At 42.7% G+C, this 21,084-nt stretch overlaps 1 protein-coding gene and 1 pseudogene across 1 annotated transcript; one reads left to right on the plus strand and one right to left on the minus strand.

The window, feature by feature from the left end:
* Positions 1-1,325: 1,325 nt before the first annotated feature.
* LOC109477040 lies at positions 1,326-2,882 on the minus strand (annotated as a pseudogene).
* Positions 2,883-11,669: 8,787 nt separating this feature from the next.
* Positions 11,670-13,530, plus strand: LOC109476899 (transcription initiation factor TFIID subunit 3-like). Its single transcript, XM_019777915.1, has 3 exons — positions 11,670-11,818; positions 12,221-12,280; positions 12,777-13,530. Exons 1-3 carry the CDS (start codon positions 11,670-11,672, stop codon positions 13,102-13,104), a joined length of 537 nt encoding a protein of 178 aa, XP_019633474.1. The 3' UTR covers positions 13,105-13,530.
* Positions 13,531-21,084: the final 7,554 nt, after the last annotated feature.

Below are 21,084 nucleotides of genomic sequence, written 5' to 3' on the forward strand. Positions count from 1 at the left end.
AGCTGGACCAGACGTCTGTCACCATGGTAACTGGGGCTGTAGCAGACACCCTGTGGTGTTGGGTTACATTTTGTAGCAGGACAGAGTTGGAGGGGCTGGTCACCATATAAGAATGTGTCTGAGTAAGAATAAAACGAGAAGTACGTAGTTGGAAAGGGTAGACCATGTACAGGTAAACATTATGCTTTACAAAGGTTACTTCTCTAGTTTAAACATTGATTTTTGTGTAATTAGGCCCTAAGGCGGACGTGTTTCGCAATGAATTTGAAACAAATGAGAAACTTTACTTTATAGCTTTTCCCCTCTGGCTCAAATCCTTTAGATATCAACGATCTACCCCATCTGACATGGTTTACAAAGTTTGAATCGAATGGTAAACTTGAAAAACTAATGGCATTAGATTCTACATTAGTTTGCGACCAATACCTAAATTAGCAAGGCACCACGGGAGAAAGATTCAAATCGAAATGTCGTTAAGAGATGATAGAATGTTGCCGTGATATTGAACATGCTCCCTTTGACGCGCGAAGGTAATTTGGTTCTGCTCATTAATAACATTATAGCGAACAGCACGCCGTCTCTGTACACAAATTGGGCAGATATTTATTGATATCAACATGTACAGTGTATTGGCACTGCACTTCGCATCTTTAAGCAAGCCTTGAAGTATGCGTAAAGGCACAGGCGATCGAATGAAGAAACGGAACCTTTACGCATGCTTTAAGGTTTGCTGAAAGATACGATTGCGTGCAGTGTTGATATAACGGTATATAATTTGTCTGGCAGTTGACGCATTGAATGCTATTTATATATCAGGAAATGCTAATTGTGTCTGAGATGATACTATTATACACGATAGATATACAAGAGTCAGATTAAGTAAAATGATGAACACTGTCCCTGTCCTTGGTGCTGAACGTTACACCACGGTCTTTTCATGCGTTACATGTGCCTTTAACTTTTGTTTTATCGTTATTGCTTTTTTCTTGGTAAATTGTCGGCAATCTAAATATACGCCCTTTAAATTTGGTGTTCGTATCTGTATAATATCAACACGCATACGTGTACTGGTCTGATTGATTGGTTTGATATTTCAATCGTTGTAGCGAAACCGCAAATGATGCATAAATCAGTATTAATGCAGTCTATCATCTAAATACAACTTCATGCATTATAGATGAGCTCCGTAGCCGCATACAGCAAGGGTCAGATTCTATGTAATTGTTTTTAAGCATGTAGAAACCGCAAATCCTCTCAACATCTTTACAGTCTTTTTTTGACTATCTACAGTTTTTTCAATGGTACAAAATAAAGTATGTCCCCCACCGATTTCAACAACTTGTTTCGTCGTAATCATCGAGAATGGTCTCCACGGAGAGCTCTTGGAAGGACGCGGGGGTTGAGGAGGAGGCGTCCGAGCGGTGGAGGTCCCGGCTCCCCTTGTGTTGGAGCCGCGTCAGGTAGAACCCTGGCCGGGCAGTGTTCCTCAGGCAGTCTATGAGGTGTTGGTGCTGCCGGTTGAACCGCTCTCTCTCAGGGTTCTCCATCCCGCCTGTTAGCAGCGCCTTGTCGCCTCGGTAGACCTTCTCCGGACGGTAGATGGCGTTGAAGTTTGACACGATGACCGTTACCGGCAACGTCAGGAGGACCACGCTACTCAAGCAACAGAACGCGGTCACCAGCATCCCTACGATGGTGTTGGGCACCATGTCGCCGTACCCTAGCGTTGTCATCGTCACCACGATGTACCAGAAGCCTGCAGGGATGCTAGTGAAGTTAGACTCGGGGCGGCCCCTCTCGCAGTAGTACATCATGGTGGCAAAGATGACCACTGTCATGGCTAAGGCGAAGAGTAGGAAGCCCAGATCCCGCATGCATGCTTTGAGAGTCTGCCCCAACAGCTGCATTCCCGAGGACGAGCGCGAGAGTTTGAAGATGCGGAAGACGCGGAACACACGCAGGGTGACAAACACGCCGTTCAGCTCTTTGTTCTCGGGGATGCACAGAGCTATGTAGAACGGTACGATGGACACCAGGTCGATCACGCTCAGCGGGCTCTTCACAAACTCTCGCCTGTTCGGCGCCGCAAAGAGTCGTAGGGAATACTCAATGGTGAAGTAGGTAACGCAGGTGATTTCTACCACGGAGAATGTTATTCTGTACCTGTCACCACAGCGCAGCCACTCGTCTAGGACGCCGAATTTCGGGCACCAGATTGTCTCCACGACGTTAGCTACGATAGAGGCGACGATCATGCAACCGGTCACGTAGAAAGCCGCCTGGGCGACCGTTCCTGACAACGGGTCGTCCAGGATACTCCACAGCCTCGCACGCACGGTGACCGTAGAGGCGCCGCCGTCACCGTTCGCCGCCGAGGACTCGATCTGCTCCAGGGCCTCCTTCTTCTCCATGTACGCTTCCCGACAACACGCCCCGACGATGTCCTCCGCCATGAGGCGAAAAAAGATGAGCTCGTTATCGTAGTCCTTCACGGACTCGCTCTCGGGGTAGTGTAGATGCCCCGTGCGGTAGTAGGTCAGGATGTACCTGAAGATATCCGGGTCCCTGTCGAACACGTACTCGTCCGTCTCCGCGTTGTAGAAGTAGTCCTTCTCGTCGCTGCCGAGCAGACTGTCCGGGAAGCGGTCGAAGATCTTGCGGGACGTCACGAAGAGCGTCCCGCCCACGTTAATCTTTACCCTGTGGTCTCTCCTCACGAACTTTGCCTTCTGCATCGCTGTAGAACGATCAGGTCGTTGCTGGACAGAGCAAGATGCTGCTAATTCTTCTTCAGCGCCGTCCATAGTGTTAAAAAGGAAACACACGAGGAGCTACTAGAACGTGTGCACTTCGCTGAAGCTCCGACCTGGTTATGAGAGACGTACTTTCAATTCGTATCGGGCGCACCGGCCGAGTCATGTGACGCGAACTGCCAAAGTTGCTCAATTCGGACCGTATGAATGTGATTGAGCGCGCTGATCAGGCGTAACTCCGCGGGGAGCCCTTCATTGCCGCACCGATAATGAGCCCTGGCGCATCGGTGTAACGTCAAATTTGTCAGCAAATACGGTTAGTGATGCCCCGTGTACGCCTATAGCCGTGATACCGCTACAACCGCGCAAATGGCAATGTATATAATGTATGTCGTGGTGTGGTGTTTCAAGCGTTGTGATTCATAAAGTCGTATATGCCAAGGTTCATGCACATGGTTCATGCACAAATGGTTCTCTGGAATTCACCGTAATTCACCGTGATGGAACCGTCTACTTGTAAGCTTTTGATACGCCTTTACCTTAGGTGTCTTCATAACAAGATTACCACATAATCAAATCTTTAAGCACGTCTTAATTAATTATGCATAAAGGTTCCGTTTCTTTCTTTAGGCTTATCTTTACGCATGTTTAAGTTGTGCTAACTAAAAGATAGGAGTCTGCTTGTAAGCTTTTGATACGCCTTTACCTTAGATGTCTTCATAACAAGATTACCACAAAAATCCAATCTGTAAGCACGTCTTAATTATGCGTAAAGGTTCCGTCTCTTCATTCCCGGTTACCTTTACGCATGTTTAAGCTGTGCTAACTAAAAGATAGGAGTCTGCTTGTAAGCTTTTGATACGCCTTTACCTTAGATGTCTTCATAACAAGATTACCACAAAAATCCAATCTGTAAGCACGTCTTAATTATGCGTAAAGGTTCCGTCTCTTCATTCCCGGTTACCTTTACGCATGTTTAAGCTGTGCTAACTAAAAGATAGGAGTCTGCTTGTAAGCTTTTGATACGCCTTTACCTTAGATGTCTTATCATAACAAGATTTCCACAAAAATCCAATCTTTAAGCACGTCTTAAGTATGCGTAAAGGTTCCGTTTTTTCTTTCGCCTGTCCTTTACGCATGTTGAAGTTGTGCTAAGTAAAGATACATAGGATTTCGTGCAGTGATGTCTTCTGACAGACGCTAAGAACTGAGCTTTTATAGGGACAGCTTTTGCGCTAACGTACTTCGACAGCTATCCCAGCTGGACCAGCTAGCTGATAGCCTGGTAACCCCCTTGAGCTCAGCGCTGTCTCTTCGGGGCTGGTAGCATTTCAAGGCCGCCAAACCAGGCCCCAATTACCGCAATAGAAGACTCAGCGTAATACAAGAAGTCAGCGGATACAGGGAAACCAGCTGAAGATATAGCCTCCGTAGCAGGCTTATAGAACTGGGGGTTTGGTGGTCTTCGGCCGTTTTCTGATCAGCCCAGTTCTAAAACGGAGGTAATTCAATCAGGCCAGCTATGTTGTCTATATGCAATCAGAAAATAGCACATAAAAGCTCCCAAAGACCATGAAGACCCCCGAAACCCCTAGTTGTTGGCATGCTATGGAGGCTACTGAAGATAGGTCCTTTGGTATAGCTCGCCTGTGCTTAATAGTAATAAAGGCCGGGGTAGGTAGCTCACCTCCAAGCCGACCAAATGTTTGGTACCCAGGCTAGCTAGCTGAACATGCCTGCCAACTCTCCCTTCGGACGAAAGATTAGTACCGACCGTGCGTAGATGCTATCGAACCGCGATGGGGTTAAAAACGAAAAACAATCGACGCTCTTGTAAGCCTAACCTTCTGTGAATACACAACTAGTAAGAACTGCCCCAAGCGTGGCCATTTGTCTATACACTCAGAGTGACGGGGTGACTTCTATATTGGTTTCAGCGGTAGAACTGAGGTATCGTTACGCGTTCTGGGTCGACTTGTCTGCGTACATTACTACTGGGAATACTTGTAGATTAATGTATGGTGTCTACCACTCAATTGGTGACTCTCCCCATAACCTTTGAGCTGCTCTACAAATAAATAAAGTGACATTCAAAAAAAGCCTTTTAAAAATCTGATTACAATTAACTTGTTTTTTTTTTGTCTAAAGGAATTTTAGTGCGGCAAAACTGGATTTTTAAAGTCAATTTTCTGGTCTTTTGTTTAATGCATTATTCGCTGATGTAAAACGGTTGCTTGTTTGAATCGTAGGCTAGTTCTAGCTATTTTTGGATGGTACCCAAAAAATAAAGAAATGCCTCATGTAGCTTGTATTTTGGGCTATTTCTTATCGCTTCAAGTATGAAATGATAACAAAAATGTGCTAATATCAATATTAAACAGATTTCCTCATCTAGAATGTTTTTGTGCTGCCGCCCTGAAATTCCATTGGGTGACTTTAATCAAATCAAATTGTGGGGTCGGAACCAAGAGGTCCCGGGTTCGAGTCCTGACACGCCACCGATCTTGTGCCTTTGGGAAAGGCACTTTAGACGACTTTCCTCACTTAACTCAAGTGAAAATGAGTATTGTCTTGTCCTATATTCGTCCTCTGCGTTGGTGTCGGCATAAAATAAGTTTATATAATTTGAGTGTGCTGTCACCACGTCTAGTCATTAAATGTTGGAATATTTAAAAAAACAGATTTCCTCATCCAGAATCTTTTTGTGTTGCCGCCCTGAAATTGCATTAGGCGACGTTAATAACAAATAAAGAAAAACAATCTGTAATGAAAGAAAATTGTCTGGTGCACTTTGATGAAAATGACCCGCGACGGTCCATCATTTTTATTGTCAAGATCTGTTTTCCCGTGGGGGTCGTGTAGAGGCACTCAGACATAATTCAATCAACCGCGGAGGCTAGCCTGGGGGAGATAAGAAACCATAATGGAGATACGGTGGCTTTTCTGCAAAAAAAATGATAACGAGAAGAAATTCAGCGCGACTACGCAAAAAGTAATTTTATTGCACAGCCATCGCAACGAAAGGTCTGGACTTACTTCAAAGCCAAGTCTACCATTATGCCATATTTCATCACTTTAACACTTTAATGCAACATTTATCACAATACTCCATAAAGATATTATCCTAATGCAAGCTCTGAAAATGATATATTTTCAAAATTTATCCAGTTGCTTGAGTAACAAGAATGCATAGATCTCATACCTACATGAAAATATATAAGTTTTCTTTGATTTTGCAGTGCTACGGTCAGCCGCCAGGAGGCCCAAATTTGACCTCTGTTCTCCTAAGACCTACCATAATACCAAATATCATCGCAATCGATAAAGGCCTTCTCAATTTATGCAGACAAGCATGTGGAAATACACACGCACACACACAGACACACACAGACAGACACACCCACACACATACGCACAGACAGACAAAACAATACGTACATTTTCATGTAGCTAACAATTCCTTGTGTACTCCTAAGGCCACATGGCCTTAATTTTATGGATGACATCCTCGGAAGACCTCCAAACTAGTGCGCGCGGGCGAATAAAAAAATCCGGCCAAATACAAAGCAGGTATTGTGAATTTGCGGCAGCTCGTACATAGCGGCGTACACGACAAGCCGGCACATGCTGGCTTTTTGCGGCATTTATGAATCGGCCCTGTACGTATGTACTAAGATCTTGAGTCGTGGAGCTTCGATCGCTAGCCTGGGATCCATCCTCCAGAGTTACCACCGGCTCTGTTTTGTTGCTAACTACCATGGACTGACTACCCAGGCCTATAGAGCCTGTGATCTTTCTTCTTTCTTTGAGAACAGGCGAAAATCAACGCGTGCGGATGTCATCCATAAAATTAAGTCGGTGTGGCCTAACCATGGTTTGAGGGAGTAAGGCAGTGTTCGGCAGGCCATATTCGTCTATGTGTGACAGGGGTTACGTTTTATGCACCTGTGCTAAGCCGTTAAAAACATTTCCAGCTCTTCCGATATGAAATTCAAATCAAGTTGATGCGGAGGCACTTATTTTATCGTTTCCTGTGACCCACTTCGGCCACGTGCAGTGATTTAGTTCCCTTGTTTTTCAATCAAGCCGGAAAGTTACTGCCGACTAATGGAAAAAGTTGCTTGACCTAATTCTATTGGTAACCATTAAAGGCCCATTCTTCGACCTTTCACTTTACGTTATCGTCACGTTTCTCACGACCCATTTAAAATATGATTTCCGCCGTATCACGCTATAATGATAATACTATCTTTAAGCACAGCTTAAAGTATGCGTAAAGCTACACGCGAAGGAACAGTAAAACTGGATTTTTAAAGTCAAATTTTTTGGTCACTTTCTAGTACAGTATTTGTAATGAATCAATTATCCCACGTCTGCATTCGAATTCCGTGATGGAAAAAAATTGCAATCCAGCTATTTATTGGTGGTACCAAAAAATCAAGGGACTCGCCACGTAGCCTTGTTATGTTTACCGAAGGAAAACATATTGTTTTTGAGAAGTTTCCTCTTCTTCTTCTTCCGCTTGTCAATAACCTGAACCAGACCGTCTATCACCATGGTAACTGGTGCTGGGTTACATAATGTTGCAATTTTATAGTAAGAGGGATTTATACTCCTATATGTGAATGTGTTTGAGTAAGAATTAACAGAGCAGACCACATGCGAAGGTAAACATTGTGCATTTGCTTTGCAAATGTTACCTTTCTAGTTTGAGTTTATTTCAAACGCTTCAAGTATGAAGTGATGACGAAGATATTGCAGTACATGTCAATATCAGACAGATTTCTTCATCCGTTTTTTTGTCAATGCGTCAACAGTGTCCTAAACTAATAAAGATGTCCTACTTTTCAAAGCCAGCCTTCGGGGGGAAAGTATTATTGCATTAACAGCATAGCAGCACGTAATATGTAGTTGCTTTTTCAATCCGTGCGAATGGGTCTGTATCTGTATTTGTATCTGTATAGCCGGTATAACCAGCCTTCGGCGTAACACATGCAGATTCGCAGGCACGCGGCGCGGCAGCAGCTGGCTGCATTACACCGAACGACTTGTTACACCCTTGAATATCTAACTCTAAACGTTGTTTAAAGCTGTCTATAGATATAATGCCCCTACTGTACTTGGTGGCAGCGAGTTCCACTCTGCGATAGTTCTAGGAAAGAATGAAGTTTTGACACCTTGATAACTCTGGTACTTGAAGGCATGGCTATTTCTTGTTCTTTTCTGGGCGGGTATTAGGTACTTAGTATTTGGTACGTCCACCAGTTTATTAGTCATTTTGTACATCATGGTCTGATTTTAGTCCAAGCGAAAGCTTCCACTCCTTGAAACAGTGATCTAGTTTTTCAAACCAACTCACAAATTGCTAAAATTAGCTTTGCGGTCAGCCGAAGGCTTTAAGAGATCTAGTTGAGGAATTAATTCTTTATCCTGCAAAGGAAATCCGTAAAGCCGCTAAGTCCTTCAATGTGTGATCGCTGATGACTTATAGACGTTTATTAACCTACTAATAAAGAAACGTGTTTTACTGGGATAGTATACTGAAGTCATAATATAGCCCCTGTTAGAGCTTTAATAATATACCCAAACGTGAACATGAGATTCAAGCATTACAAAAAATCCTACATTTACGCATACATTAACATATGCGTAAAGGTACCACTTTACGAGTGAAGAAACAGAACCTTTACGCATGCTTTAATTTGTGCTTAAAGATCATTTCTGCATTTACATGACTGCACGCATGCAGTATGCGTAAGTGTACCTCTTTTCCAGAAAAGAAACATCACCTTTAAGCACGCTTTAAGGTATGCTTAAAGATCAAAATTCATGCACCGAAAGAACTACACCATTTCATCATTAACACGACTACACATGTATAATTAACTTTCTTGACAGCTTTGATAGAAATACTACAAGGGGTACTATAAAACAGGTCTGTCAGTGACTGTAAATATGTTCCAGTGATAATATACAGCCACAGAGGCAGGCCTAACGCTTGTACACATCTAGGGCACGACCTAATAGACGTGTACAGGCTTTGACAGAACTGCGTTGATAGAAATACAACAAGGGGAACTAGAAAGGGTCTGTCAGTACACTGAAAATATGTTACAGTGATAATATACATGTAGTCACAGAGACAGGCCTAAAGCTTGTACACATCTAGGGACGACCTAATAGATGTGTACAAGCTTTAATTTGAAAGAACTGCTTTGATAGAAATGCAACAAGGGGCGATATAAAACAGGTCTTCTAGTACACTGTAAATATGTTACAGTGATATACAACCAACAAAAGCATGTCTAACGCATGTACACATCTAGGGCACGGCCTAATAGACGTGTACAAGCTTTGACAGAACTGCTTTGATAGAAATGCAGAGACATATACAGTCACAAAGGCAACTCTAGCGCTTGTACGTATACATCTGGGGCACGACCTAATAGACGTCTACGGGCTTTGAAAGAACTGGCGACCGCTTGACAGAATGAGACCACGTCGTTAGGCCTGGGTGACTGATCATCGATAAAAAACATGACGGATTTGGCGATGACGTCGTTTAGAAGGATTGAGACATATCGGGCTAAAAAAAAACGTCACCAAGAGCAAATTGAAAAATCCGCTGTGTCGTTTCGCTAAGGATTATACTTAGGAAGTACCCGAAGGCAGATTAGAGTATCAGTATATTATTACATTCTTAAAGGCACCCGAAGCGATTGCAACGCAGGAAAACTACATTTTCAAAGTCGATTTCCTGATCATTTTTTACGTAGTTAGGCCATGTTGAGTTGATTATATGGATGACATCCTCTGGTAAGCCCAAAACTGATGCGAGCGTGCGAATAAAAAAAGTTTGGCAAAAACATTGCTTTCATTATGAAATCTGCGTGGTTATGAAGGTTGAACAAATGACACAGGATATAGTAAGGCAAATAATCTACCCTTCAAATTCATTTCTTTAAATTTTGGTCTTTTTCGTTTGATTTTGGCATTCAACGACATTTGGTATCGTTTTCCAATATTTTTTGTGCAACTTACGGTATATATTTGCTCATTTTGCAACTGTTTTGTACGATTTACAGTATGGTTGAAAACGTCTTTTTTTTTAAACGGCCGAAAATTCATGCGCGCGCGGATGTCATCCATACAATCAAATCAACATGTCCTAAGTTGAATCAACCCTATCCCATAGCATACTGGTACTGCGATATCTGAGAGGTAAAAATGCGGTGTCGCTGACGGAAAATGATTGCTTGTTTCGTATGGCAGGCTTGTTCTAGATATTTATTGGTGGTACCCAAAAATAAAGGGACACCTTGCGTAGCTTGTTTCTGAAATATTTCAAACGTTTCAAGTACGAAATTATGACGAATACGTGCTAAGAAATTGCAGTAAATGAGAATATCAGATAGATTTCTTCAGACCTACATGAACCTACACATCAATGGCATGAATATAAACATTTCATCATAAAAACGAAGCAAGTTGCAATGTGTATATCTTTAATTCAATCAACCAAAACCATAGCTTAGCTACAGGTACAAGAATGTCAACGCCATAGCTATCAGCGACTGGCTGTAATCCACGCTTGACTGAGTTTTACAGTTCAATTTCAAACTCTTTGATGTCAACACATAGTCCCTGTGTGGTCTAGCAAACACAATTTCTTGTGACTCAATATTATAACAACTAGAAAATGTAATATTTGCATCACAGAAAAATTAAGACAGTGAAGAGATCGACTATTGTGACCGCTCATGTAATGAGATTTTTGCTGAAAGTTTTATGAATTAATAACAAATTCTTTCTCACGGGAAAGTTGCGCGACATTTCTGTATAAAAGGCAGGTTCACGGCAAAGAAATACTCACAGAATCATATCTCGAATCGGAGGCCAATTTGGAGTGCAGACCACTGAACGTTTGATCTGGGAGGGAGTCTTTGAGGTAAGACGAGTCTTGTCTGGTTCTTCTAGACGTATTTCCTTATTTCTTAAATGCCGTAGTCTTCGTTTTATCTACTAGATTGTCGTACTCTCCAAATATTACCCACATTGGTCTACACACGAGGTACGTATTTTGTTCTTTGCTACAAACAGCTTGGTACTAGATCTATATATAGTCGTGAAGTAGTTGATCGCCACAATTGTTCAAAGTTCTTTCAACTTTATTTGACAAGTGGCAGAAGGATATAATTCTTGCGTTGACACTATGTCTGTACACAACTGTCTATACCGCCCCTGCCACGAATATGGTCTCCCAAACACTGAAGAACCATGGTTGGGTGTAGGTCGGGAGCAAGGTTGGCTGGTGTTCGGCGAGGTTGGCTTCATGTACTGTTCGGCTGCGCCAGTCGAACGTTGCGGAGTGCATGTTCGACTATGGTTGGGAACTAGTTGGCTGGTGGTTGGGAGTAGGTCAGCAGTGTTTGTTTGCAGTCCAACTTGACTCACATTTAACTCAAAATTGATTCAAGTTGGGTCGTGTGGGGTAACGCCAGTGTTCGGCTCGGATCCAAGAGGCCCCGGGTTCGAATCCTGCCGGATGGGACGACTTGACACGACTTTCCTCACTTCACTCCGGTGGAAATGAGTACCTAGCTTCAGTTAGCGTCGTCCCTCGGATAGGACATTAAATTGAGGTCCCGTGTTTGGGAGAGCCATACCCCACGCATTTATGGAAAAGAGTAGGGATTCTCCCCGGTGTGAGTGGTTCAAACCTTACAGTCTGGTCTTACACAGCTTGTACTTACATGTACAGAACTGGTGTGTTACGCCTAAGCAAAATGCGGTTTACCGGGACTGCGACCTACCGCCGACCTTGGTTGGTTGGTTGGTTGGTGGTCAGGGGAAGGTTCTGAATGTGCGACATCAACTTTATCTTCTTACTTTGTATATCTACAGAGGTCTCCAGCCATGCGTCTGCTCGTGCTACTCGCTGGTGTTGCCATCTTCTTGGCCGGCACCTCGGATGCCTTTTGGATGTTCAAAGAGTCCAAACAGGCGAAGGCCAAAGAGGCGAAGGCCAAAGGCAACGAGGACGAAGATAGTGCCGAAAAATCCGAGTATGTCTTTTAATTTAAGTCACAACTTTGATAAGATTAACCTTTACTTTGCCTAGCTAGCTAGCGAACATAGCACGAAATCCTATTTTAAGCAGACCTTAAAACATGCGTAAAGCTACACACGAAGGAAGACAAGGTATCTTTACACACGCTTTAAGGCTTGCTGAAAGATTTTTTTGCGGTCAGTATTTTAGCACCAGTAATATTATATATTCCAGCTTAGAAATTATATCAACATCCATATATATGTTGTTTTATTCCATTCACAAGTTGGTATTTCCTTGATCTGAAAAAACTCTACACTACACCACGTTTTGTTTTGTCAAACACCCAGTAACAGGAACACTTTGAATGATGCAATGTAATGAGCAAGTTGCTTAACTTTACAAACTGTTTTCACAGCCCCTGGATATGGCCTTGGGCCAAACCCAAGAAGAAAAAGGAAAAGAAACCCACCAACACGTATGTACTTGTGCTTTTAAACTGTTCCATTTACTCTATGCCTGATGTAAAAGGTTATATTAGCAGCATTTATGTTTACCTTCTCAGAAGGAAAACATGTTGTTTTTGCTCTGTTTCTTTTTCCTCTTCTCTTCTTCTCCAAACAAATAAGGTCAATGACCTGAACCGGACGTCTGTCACTAAGGTAACTAGTGTTGGGTTACATCATGTTGCAATTTTATAGCAGGAGGGATTTACACTCCTGTCGCCATATACTATATGAATGTGTTTGAGTAAGTATTAACAGAATTAACTTATATATTTCATGGAGGTATGAGATCTCCGAATTCTTGTTCGTTCATGCGTTTGTCTGCGTTGGCGGCGGCATTAAAAACTGAGTTGCAAAAAGTTGAAGGAAAAAAAACTTGAGTGTGCCGTCGGCATGTAAAAAGAAGGAAGAAATGGCACAAGGAATGGATCTTTGCAGCGGCAATAAAATTTCTTGTTCTTCTTTTAGGAACACCGGACGTACCGGACACATCGTGTTACCGGTTCACTACGCGCCCGGGCCGCTTCCGGGTCCGCTCGGCGGCGCTAGCGTCCCCGTCGTGCCGGCTGGGCCTCCCCTGGTGCCGAAACGCCCTCCCGTACCCGTACGCCCTGCCGTACGCCCTCCCGCGCCCGTACCTGGGCCCCCGCGGTCTGACACGGCGTTCGACTTCGCTCCCAACGCCACCAAAGGCAAGGGCAAGGGGAAGGGGAAGAGCAAGAAGGAGAAGCCGTACCGCTATCTCTACTGCCCGGAGAAGTGTACCGTGATGGACGGGGACGACGACGACGAGTGACCGGCATCATCTGCGAGTAACGTTCGCTACACGAAATCCTATCTTAAAACAAACTTTACAGCATGCGTAAAGGTACAAGCGAAGGAAGAAACGACACCTTTACGCATGCTTTACGGCGTGCTTCTAGAATGGATTTTTGCAGTGAGTAACGTGTCTACTACTCGAAGAAGGAATGGCGTCCAATTCACAGAACATGATTTTTTCTCTTAGTAAGCTTTTTGCGTAACCAGGATTCGTAGGTTCGTAACATTTGCTAACTACACACTGCTATAAAAGTGTATAATCCAAATAGAATGCAGCACGAAATCTTGTCTTTAAAGTATGAGTAAAGGTACACGCGAGGGAAGAAATTACACCTTTTCGCATGCTTTAAGACCTCGTTAAACAAATCATTTTGCAGAGAAAGCGCACACGCTTAAAGAAAAGCCCCCAAAATTGAAATAATGAATGCTATGGTCATCATGGATAAAAGAAAACAATCTGTAATACCACAAAGTGGTAAACATTTCATTTATGGTGTTACTTGTTTCTGTTCCATACAATGTCATCACGACAATAACTGTCACATGTTAGCCACCACTCATCCAATAATAACTGAGACAAAGGTATTAATAAAAACTTTTAATTAACAAACCCAGTCTGAGCTTCGGTATAGCATGTGCTTAAAGAATATGGATTTTTCTTCAATAAAAGTATTGCAGAAGTGTGATATACTGGCGAGGTAATCATAATCATACGACTGTGCAACAGACGTGACCTGACTGCAAAGCACCACGGGATACCACCAAACCCTCCTCTGCAGTCCCCAGGTGGAAAACCTCCGTCTCGCTGATGACAAAGTAATTAGAAGTAACATTTAATAACTGTTCAAGGCGGAAGACAAAGAAAGCCCCACCGCTACACCAGAGCTATGGGTACGAACCCATCACATCAGTCATTTTGGTCACATCTCGTTAATCATGAAGTTATTGTCACGTCAAATCTGGGAAGTCAACATGATGAATGATGTGTGTATGATCCTAACACACGTACGGGGAGACAGGAACCATGAGAGTGACTAGCTTGGGGGATCACGTAGAATCAAAGCCTAAGGCCATGTTAATTTGATTCAATGGATGACGTCCCGCGCGCATGAATTTTCGTGCCTTTCCTCCGAAAATCGACCATACTGTAAATCGTACAAAGCAGCTTCAAAATGAGCAAATATTTGCCGTAAATTGTAAAAAAATATTGGAAAATAATACTAATGTCGTAGAATGCCAAAATAAATTCCAGAAAAAAAAGAAAATGTCAAGACATGAAAATAAAGATTCTATTATTCGACATACATTATACAGAATATAATGTCCTTGGACATACCATACTCTGTGTGCTTAGTCATATGTTCAACCTTCATGACCACCTACGTTTCATAATGAAGGCAACTTTTTTTCTGCCAAACTTTTTTTATTCGCACGCTCACGTCAGTTTTTGAGTTCCCAGAGGACGTCATCCACATAATCAACTCAACCTGGCCTAAGTACTCCAAACCAATCGGGAAGCACTCTCCAACAGGTCATCAAGTAATACGGCAATATGGAACGCACTCATCCTAACGCCTGGGGGTCTATGGAGTACGCGTGCTGTTACAGTGGCGGTTAGGCCACAGCAAGTAATTTTTATGGATGACATCAGCGCGCATTAATTTTCGCCTGATTTTGGAAAAAAAACAAGAGATTTTGTTGCCTTCTGACAGTGGTCAACATGCCGAAAATGGGCAAATATGTCTGTTGCCATGCCGGAAGGATGATGGAGGATAACTATAAAGAGAGGAGATAAGAAAAGGCACTGATGTAATGTTTTGTTTCTTACTTTGATGCAGTGATATGAGATGGTGGCTGTGTATATGTGATGTTCCCACTGAATCAGTCAAAATTTTAAAATGTAGGAACCTTGTTTTTTTCGGCCCATCTTGTTGCCTACTTGCATTAGATTTGGAGTCTGTGGAGGATGTCATCCATAAAATTTACTTGCTGTGGCCTTATCAAACATGAGATATGAAAGCTCCGAGAAACAACATTACACAAGACATGCCTCTTGGTAACAAAATGCATTATCGTAAATATCGTTATCCGTTTGAAGGTACATATCAGAGATAGAGATGACAGGTAAGTGAGTATGAGTGAGAAAGTGTAAAGCTATCTAGATAAGAAAGATTTAACAAGTGATAGTAACTCCTAGCTGCACGAATTCCTATCTTTAAGCACACCTTAAACATGCGTAAAGGTACGCACGAAGGAAGAAACGGCACCTTTACGCATCTTTTAAGGCGTGCTTGAAGAATAGTTTTTTTTACAGTGACAGGTTCTTTCAACACACCTTAAAACATGTGTAAAGGTATGCGCAAAGGAAAACACGGCACCTTTACGCAACTTTACGTATTTTAACGGTTTGCTTATTGACAGGATTTCATGCAGTGAGTGAACTTTGGTCCTTTGGAGGTATAATACCATAATGTAGAAGCGGGTTATCTTTTTTGTTTTTGATGGAAGTGCTTTTTACCAGTGATGAAACCTGGGGGGGGGGTCAATACCTTGAGTTACTTCAGAAGAAACATTAAGCAAAAGTTTTCTTTCGTGTCTACTCTAAAACTTACTTCAGTCTCTACACTCACACCGGACGGCTAAATAATTGAACACGTCTGGGTTAATAATTCAGCGAGGGCAGGGCTTTTAGCACTTTTGTTGAGTTTCTTCACATCGAGTCCTGACAGTTTCCCTCCCCACTAAGTACCGGATTGCGTGTTGACATGACTCCGGTGTTCCATGCACCCATCACCGAGAAGCAAGCAGACCCAACATCAAACTGGCCCCATATTATGCATACGTCGATGAAGGTTAGACATCCAGGTAATACCATACACCAAAAAAGCAGCTGCTCAAGCAACTGGACAGACAACACTTAAGCTCCTGTTCTGCATAACATGAGCTTTCTGACTAATTTGCATTATCTTGTCTTGACATATCTGACTTTTGTTCCCTTTTCGACTTCCAAAAAAAATTGTCTTCACTTTACTTGCATTTTACTAGTGGATACTATCTGAAACGTCTGACCGTTCCCAAAATCATATCCAGTTGCTTGAGTGTATCATATTATGCATAATAGAGAAGGGCAAGGCGTCCACTCGTATATTTGAAATCCTTAAGGGTTATAATCATGGCAGACACGTGAAACCGTATATTAGTTTTGATCTACCTTTGTGAAAAAAGCTATCCATCCTTTTTGGGTGACACCACAGCTGTATTGAGTGAACGTTGAAGTACTTTCAAGGTTTCAAGCCCCTGTCACACATTTAGAACCTTCCCTCGACCACCAACCAACCAACCAACCAACCAACCAACCAACCAACCAACCAACCAACCAACCAACCAACCAACCAACCAACCAACCAACCAACCAACCAACCAACCAACCAAGGTTGACTGTGGTTTGGGAACAGAGTGGCCAGATCTAACGTTCGATACAAATCAAATCAAATTTGAGTTAAATTTGAGTCAAATTTGACTGACAACCAAGTTACAACAACTGCTGACCTACTCCCAACCACCTGCCAACCAGTCCCCAACAACACACCTAAAACATGCGTAAATATTCCGTTTCTTCCTTCGCGCGTACATTTACGCACGTTTAAAGTGTGCTGCTTAAAGATAGGATTTCGTGCATTGGGTGTTCGGAAAGCCATATGATGTGTGACAGGGGCTTCAGACAGGTGCGCTGACCTTTCCTCAGAGGTTGTGGCACTGTCGCCTCCCTGTAGCGTGAGGACCAGTCCTGACAATTGTTACCCGGCATGTAGGTAGTCAGTGTGTCAGGAGTGATTAGGGTGACAGTCAACAGTAGCCTCCATAGCATGATAAAAACTAGGGGTTTGGGGTCTTCAGGGTCTTTGGGATCTTTTATGTGCTATTTTCTGATTGCATATAGACAACATAGCCGGCCTGGTTGAATTACCCCCGTTTTTAGAACTGGGCTAATCAGTAAACAGCCGAAGACCACCAAACCCCCAGTTCTACATGTATTTATAAGCCAGCTACGGAGGCTAAGTCAACAGGCTGGCTGGCGAGCATATAAAGGTTTTCTGTACATGGGTTTTAAAGACATCAATGCCCTTTCAGAGCGGAAAAACAAAACAAAGTAGAAGTAACATTTGCAAGGCAAATGCACAATGCTTACCTTCACATATGGTCTGCTCTGTTAATTCTTACTCAAAGACATTCATATATATGGTCAGACAGGAGTCTAAATCCCTCCTGCTATAAAATTGCAACATGATGTAACCCAACACTGATTACCATGGTAACAGACACAGCATTGGTTCAGGCCATTGAGTTCACTGTTTGGAAAAGAAGAAGAAACTGAGCAAAAACAAATTGAATGTTTTCCTTCGGTAAACATAAATATTCTGGATGAAGAAATCTGTCTGATCTGATATTAATATTTACAGCCATTTCTTAGCACATGTTCGTCATCATTTCAAGTGTTTGAAATAGGCCAAAAACAAGCTAAGCGAGGTATCTTATTTTTTGGGTCATAAATAGGTAGAGCGAGCCTACGAGTCGAATGGACCACAGATAACAAAATCTAGCTTTACCAGGCTTCAGAAGCGACTGGAAATGGTAGAAATTGGGCAAATATACAGATAACATGCCAGGGGAGTCGATCCGCTAAAGGAGAGCTTATATATACAGCAATCACTTTTAGGGATATTTTCGTAATTACTGAGATATATGGTTTCCTTTATTACATTATATGAATATTACATAATAGAGCACATATCTGATCGCATTAACTGTGTGTCCCACGGGACCCTGTGTTGTGCCGAGATAGCTGGAGATGGGCTCTTTTCTTTGTCACAGGATGAGAATAGTCTTTAAAGGCATTGTTTTTGTTATGTCAATTATGACTGGTTCACAGTACACTGAAGCTATGCGTTATTTGTTTATTTCGCTATCCTAGTATGTAGTGGTAATTGTGATCCAGGGATGGAGCTCTAAAACTTGTGATATACCACAAAGGTCAAACGCACAAACTGCAACAGAACTCCGGTGAGGCCAGATGTCACCGCTATCGGAGAAAACCGTAAATCAACGAGACCTCAGAGAAAATGTATCTGAAGTTCTGAAGAACTATCCGGCAGGTCACTGTCCGTTGTAAAGATTTTGATCCCATGGGAGGTCACTGGTCAAGGCCTGAAGGTCACCTAAATGTCACAGTGTCCTCTTATCGGCCCTGTCCAAGCGGGAGTTTCTATCGAACAACAGAATCGCCCTTGACTTTTCTGACACAAACACAACGGATGGAATCCCAAACTCCTGTCTCTCTAACTTTTGTTTGTCAGAGAATCAAACGATCACAAATAAACATTTTTAAAGCAAGGTGTTCAAATTCCAATCAAGTTCCGTCAGTTTTACATATCAGACAGTGTTCAGATTTGCATATGAAGTCAGCCAAAGTACGGAACGGTCGAGTCCCTGTATGTATCGTCTGGTTCCAGAGTTCGAAAACTCCGAATCATCCTGAAAATGTCTGAGTTTCTGGTGATTCTAATGTGGACGTCGTCTGCACTTGGAGGGTCCAACTTCTTGGTGAACTTGTCCGTTCTTCCTTGTTGCAGTGTCTGGAGGTGAGTGTACTTTTAAAAGTTTCTGTCACACATTCACGAATTTGGACTCCCGAACACTAGCCGAGTGCCCCCCTCCCAACTATAGTTAAGAGTAGGTCGGCGCAAAGTCGGCAAAGTTTTCGGCGATCGAATTCTTCTACAATTCGGCTGTGCTGGCCAAATGTTTCAAAGTATCGATATGATATCTGATATCGTTATCTGTATAGCCGGTAAAACCGCCCTTCGGCGTAACACACCAGCTTCGTAGGCACGCGGCGCGGCGGCAGCTGGCTACATTACACCGATCGACTTGTTACATCTAACCTTTGAACTTCTAACTCTAAACATTGTTTAAAGCTATCTAATGACAATACCCCTACTGTACTTGGTGACAACGAGTCCCACTCTGCGATAATTCCTTTTGAACACCTCAATCCTAGTTTGATAACTCTAGGAAAATAAGGGCATGAAGTTTCCAAAGGATTGTGCGGAACACTCTTTTCAGGACTCGTCAGCTACTTTTCTTTCATCCATTGTGTCACATTATCGAAAAAAAAAAAAAACAGACCTGTGGCATGTTGATTTCAAGTAACTGTTATAGTCAGTCATTCATTTCCAATCACATATCTGACGTAGTCGGACTATCCGAATACGATGTATCTCCCTGAATGATAGGAGGTTATAATAGAGACTGCCTGGTATCTCTTATTGTGATATCTACAATGTATCGTACTTGGCACTGATTTTGATCACTCACAACACACGTACTATCGACTAAATGGGTATCCTGTCAACACTGATACTAGTAATGTGGTGCTTACCCACATTATTAATGTTAGGTGATTTAAAACACCATAACAGTAATGGTGAAAAAAACTGGAGCACGGCAGTTTATGTGTCTTCATTTTGCAGTCCATAATGGCCCTGAAACTATGTTAGTAGGGAATTGTATGTCATCCATCACTAATGTACTATATATCAGGAGCCGGATTTTGTTATAGCCACGTAGAGAGTGTGCCTTAAAGTCATGAAGTAACGTTATGAAATGATGAAGTATTTTTTTCAGCCCCATGCAGTATGTAACAAGAGTTCGGAGATCTCAGACCTCCGTGAAACATATGATGTTTACTAGTCACGACGTTTTAGGAGGGGTTGAAGATCTCTCTTAAAAATACGTTACTTGTCAACTCAGCGCTAGAACCGCACGAAACCGTATCTTTTATTTATTTATTTATTTCTCTGATTTATTTAAACAGGGTAGAGACCTCAGTGCTATCTAAAAACTCTGCTTTTCAGGAATGCCCTGTGACAATAAGTTACACATGAAAACAATTAATGAAACCAACACATTAAACAATACATACCCAACGCGACAAAAAAAACGAGGCATATATAAAACGGTGGCGATCTTCCCCCACCAACCTCTGCTTGGAGAGTAACATAAAGTTACAAAACAACCAAGCGTCAAATCTTTAAGCACATTTTAAGCATGCGTAAAGGTGCGTAAAGGTACACTCGAAGGAAGACACGGCACCTTTACGCATGCTTTAAGGTAGTACATGTCTTGAAGATCAGTAAAAGAATTTGGTCCGCACCAAGACACACAAGCATGTGTCTAGCACTAGTGTAACGTTCTGTAAATTTACGATGTGTGGCTTTTCGCGCGTGTTCAGGGTAGGTGCCCCTGGCAACAGGTATACGTTTCACCGCTAATGATCATCGCACTATCATCCATTAGTTATCGCCTTTTTAAGGCAAGAGTGATGGTAAGATCTCCATCGGAGAACTATTACTCGGTAGATGCTATCCCACGTGCCCCTCGGCTACTTACTTGCTGTAGGTAATGGTGTGAAATGTTATCGGGGCATCACTTTGCTGCAAAGCGCTGTGTTGTCGGAATTCTGCCCTACCGATTAGGCTTACCTGTCCGTAAGTTGTGATATCATTCTTGGGAGATGTTAGACTCTCCATGATATAGATGTTTCAGCTTGATAAACTTGTCGCTAAAACGAACATAGACGGTAGGTTCTAGGTGTTCTTGTGGTTAGAGTTGTTGACTCAGAATCGGAAGGTTCTGGGTTCGAATCCCTGACAAGCCCAACTGTTGTGTCCTTGGGAAAATGAGAACCTTACTTCAGTTAGGGCCGTCCGCCCAGCCACTTGCTGCAGGTAATGGTGTGAGATGTTATCGGGGCATCACTTTAGTGCAAAGCGCTGAGTTGTTGGAATTCTGCCCGACCGATTAGACTTACCTGTCCATAAGTTGTGATATCATTCTTGGGAGATGCTAGAGACTGTCCATCGACAAGAACCACACTGATAGATGCTTCAGTTTGATA

This window comes from Branchiostoma belcheri, unplaced genomic scaffold (assembly GCF_001625305.1).
Source record: "Branchiostoma belcheri isolate BF01 breed outbred unplaced genomic scaffold, Haploidv18h27 scaffold4, whole genome shotgun sequence".
NCBI lineage: Eukaryota > Metazoa > Chordata > Leptocardii > Amphioxiformes > Branchiostomatidae > Branchiostoma > Branchiostoma belcheri.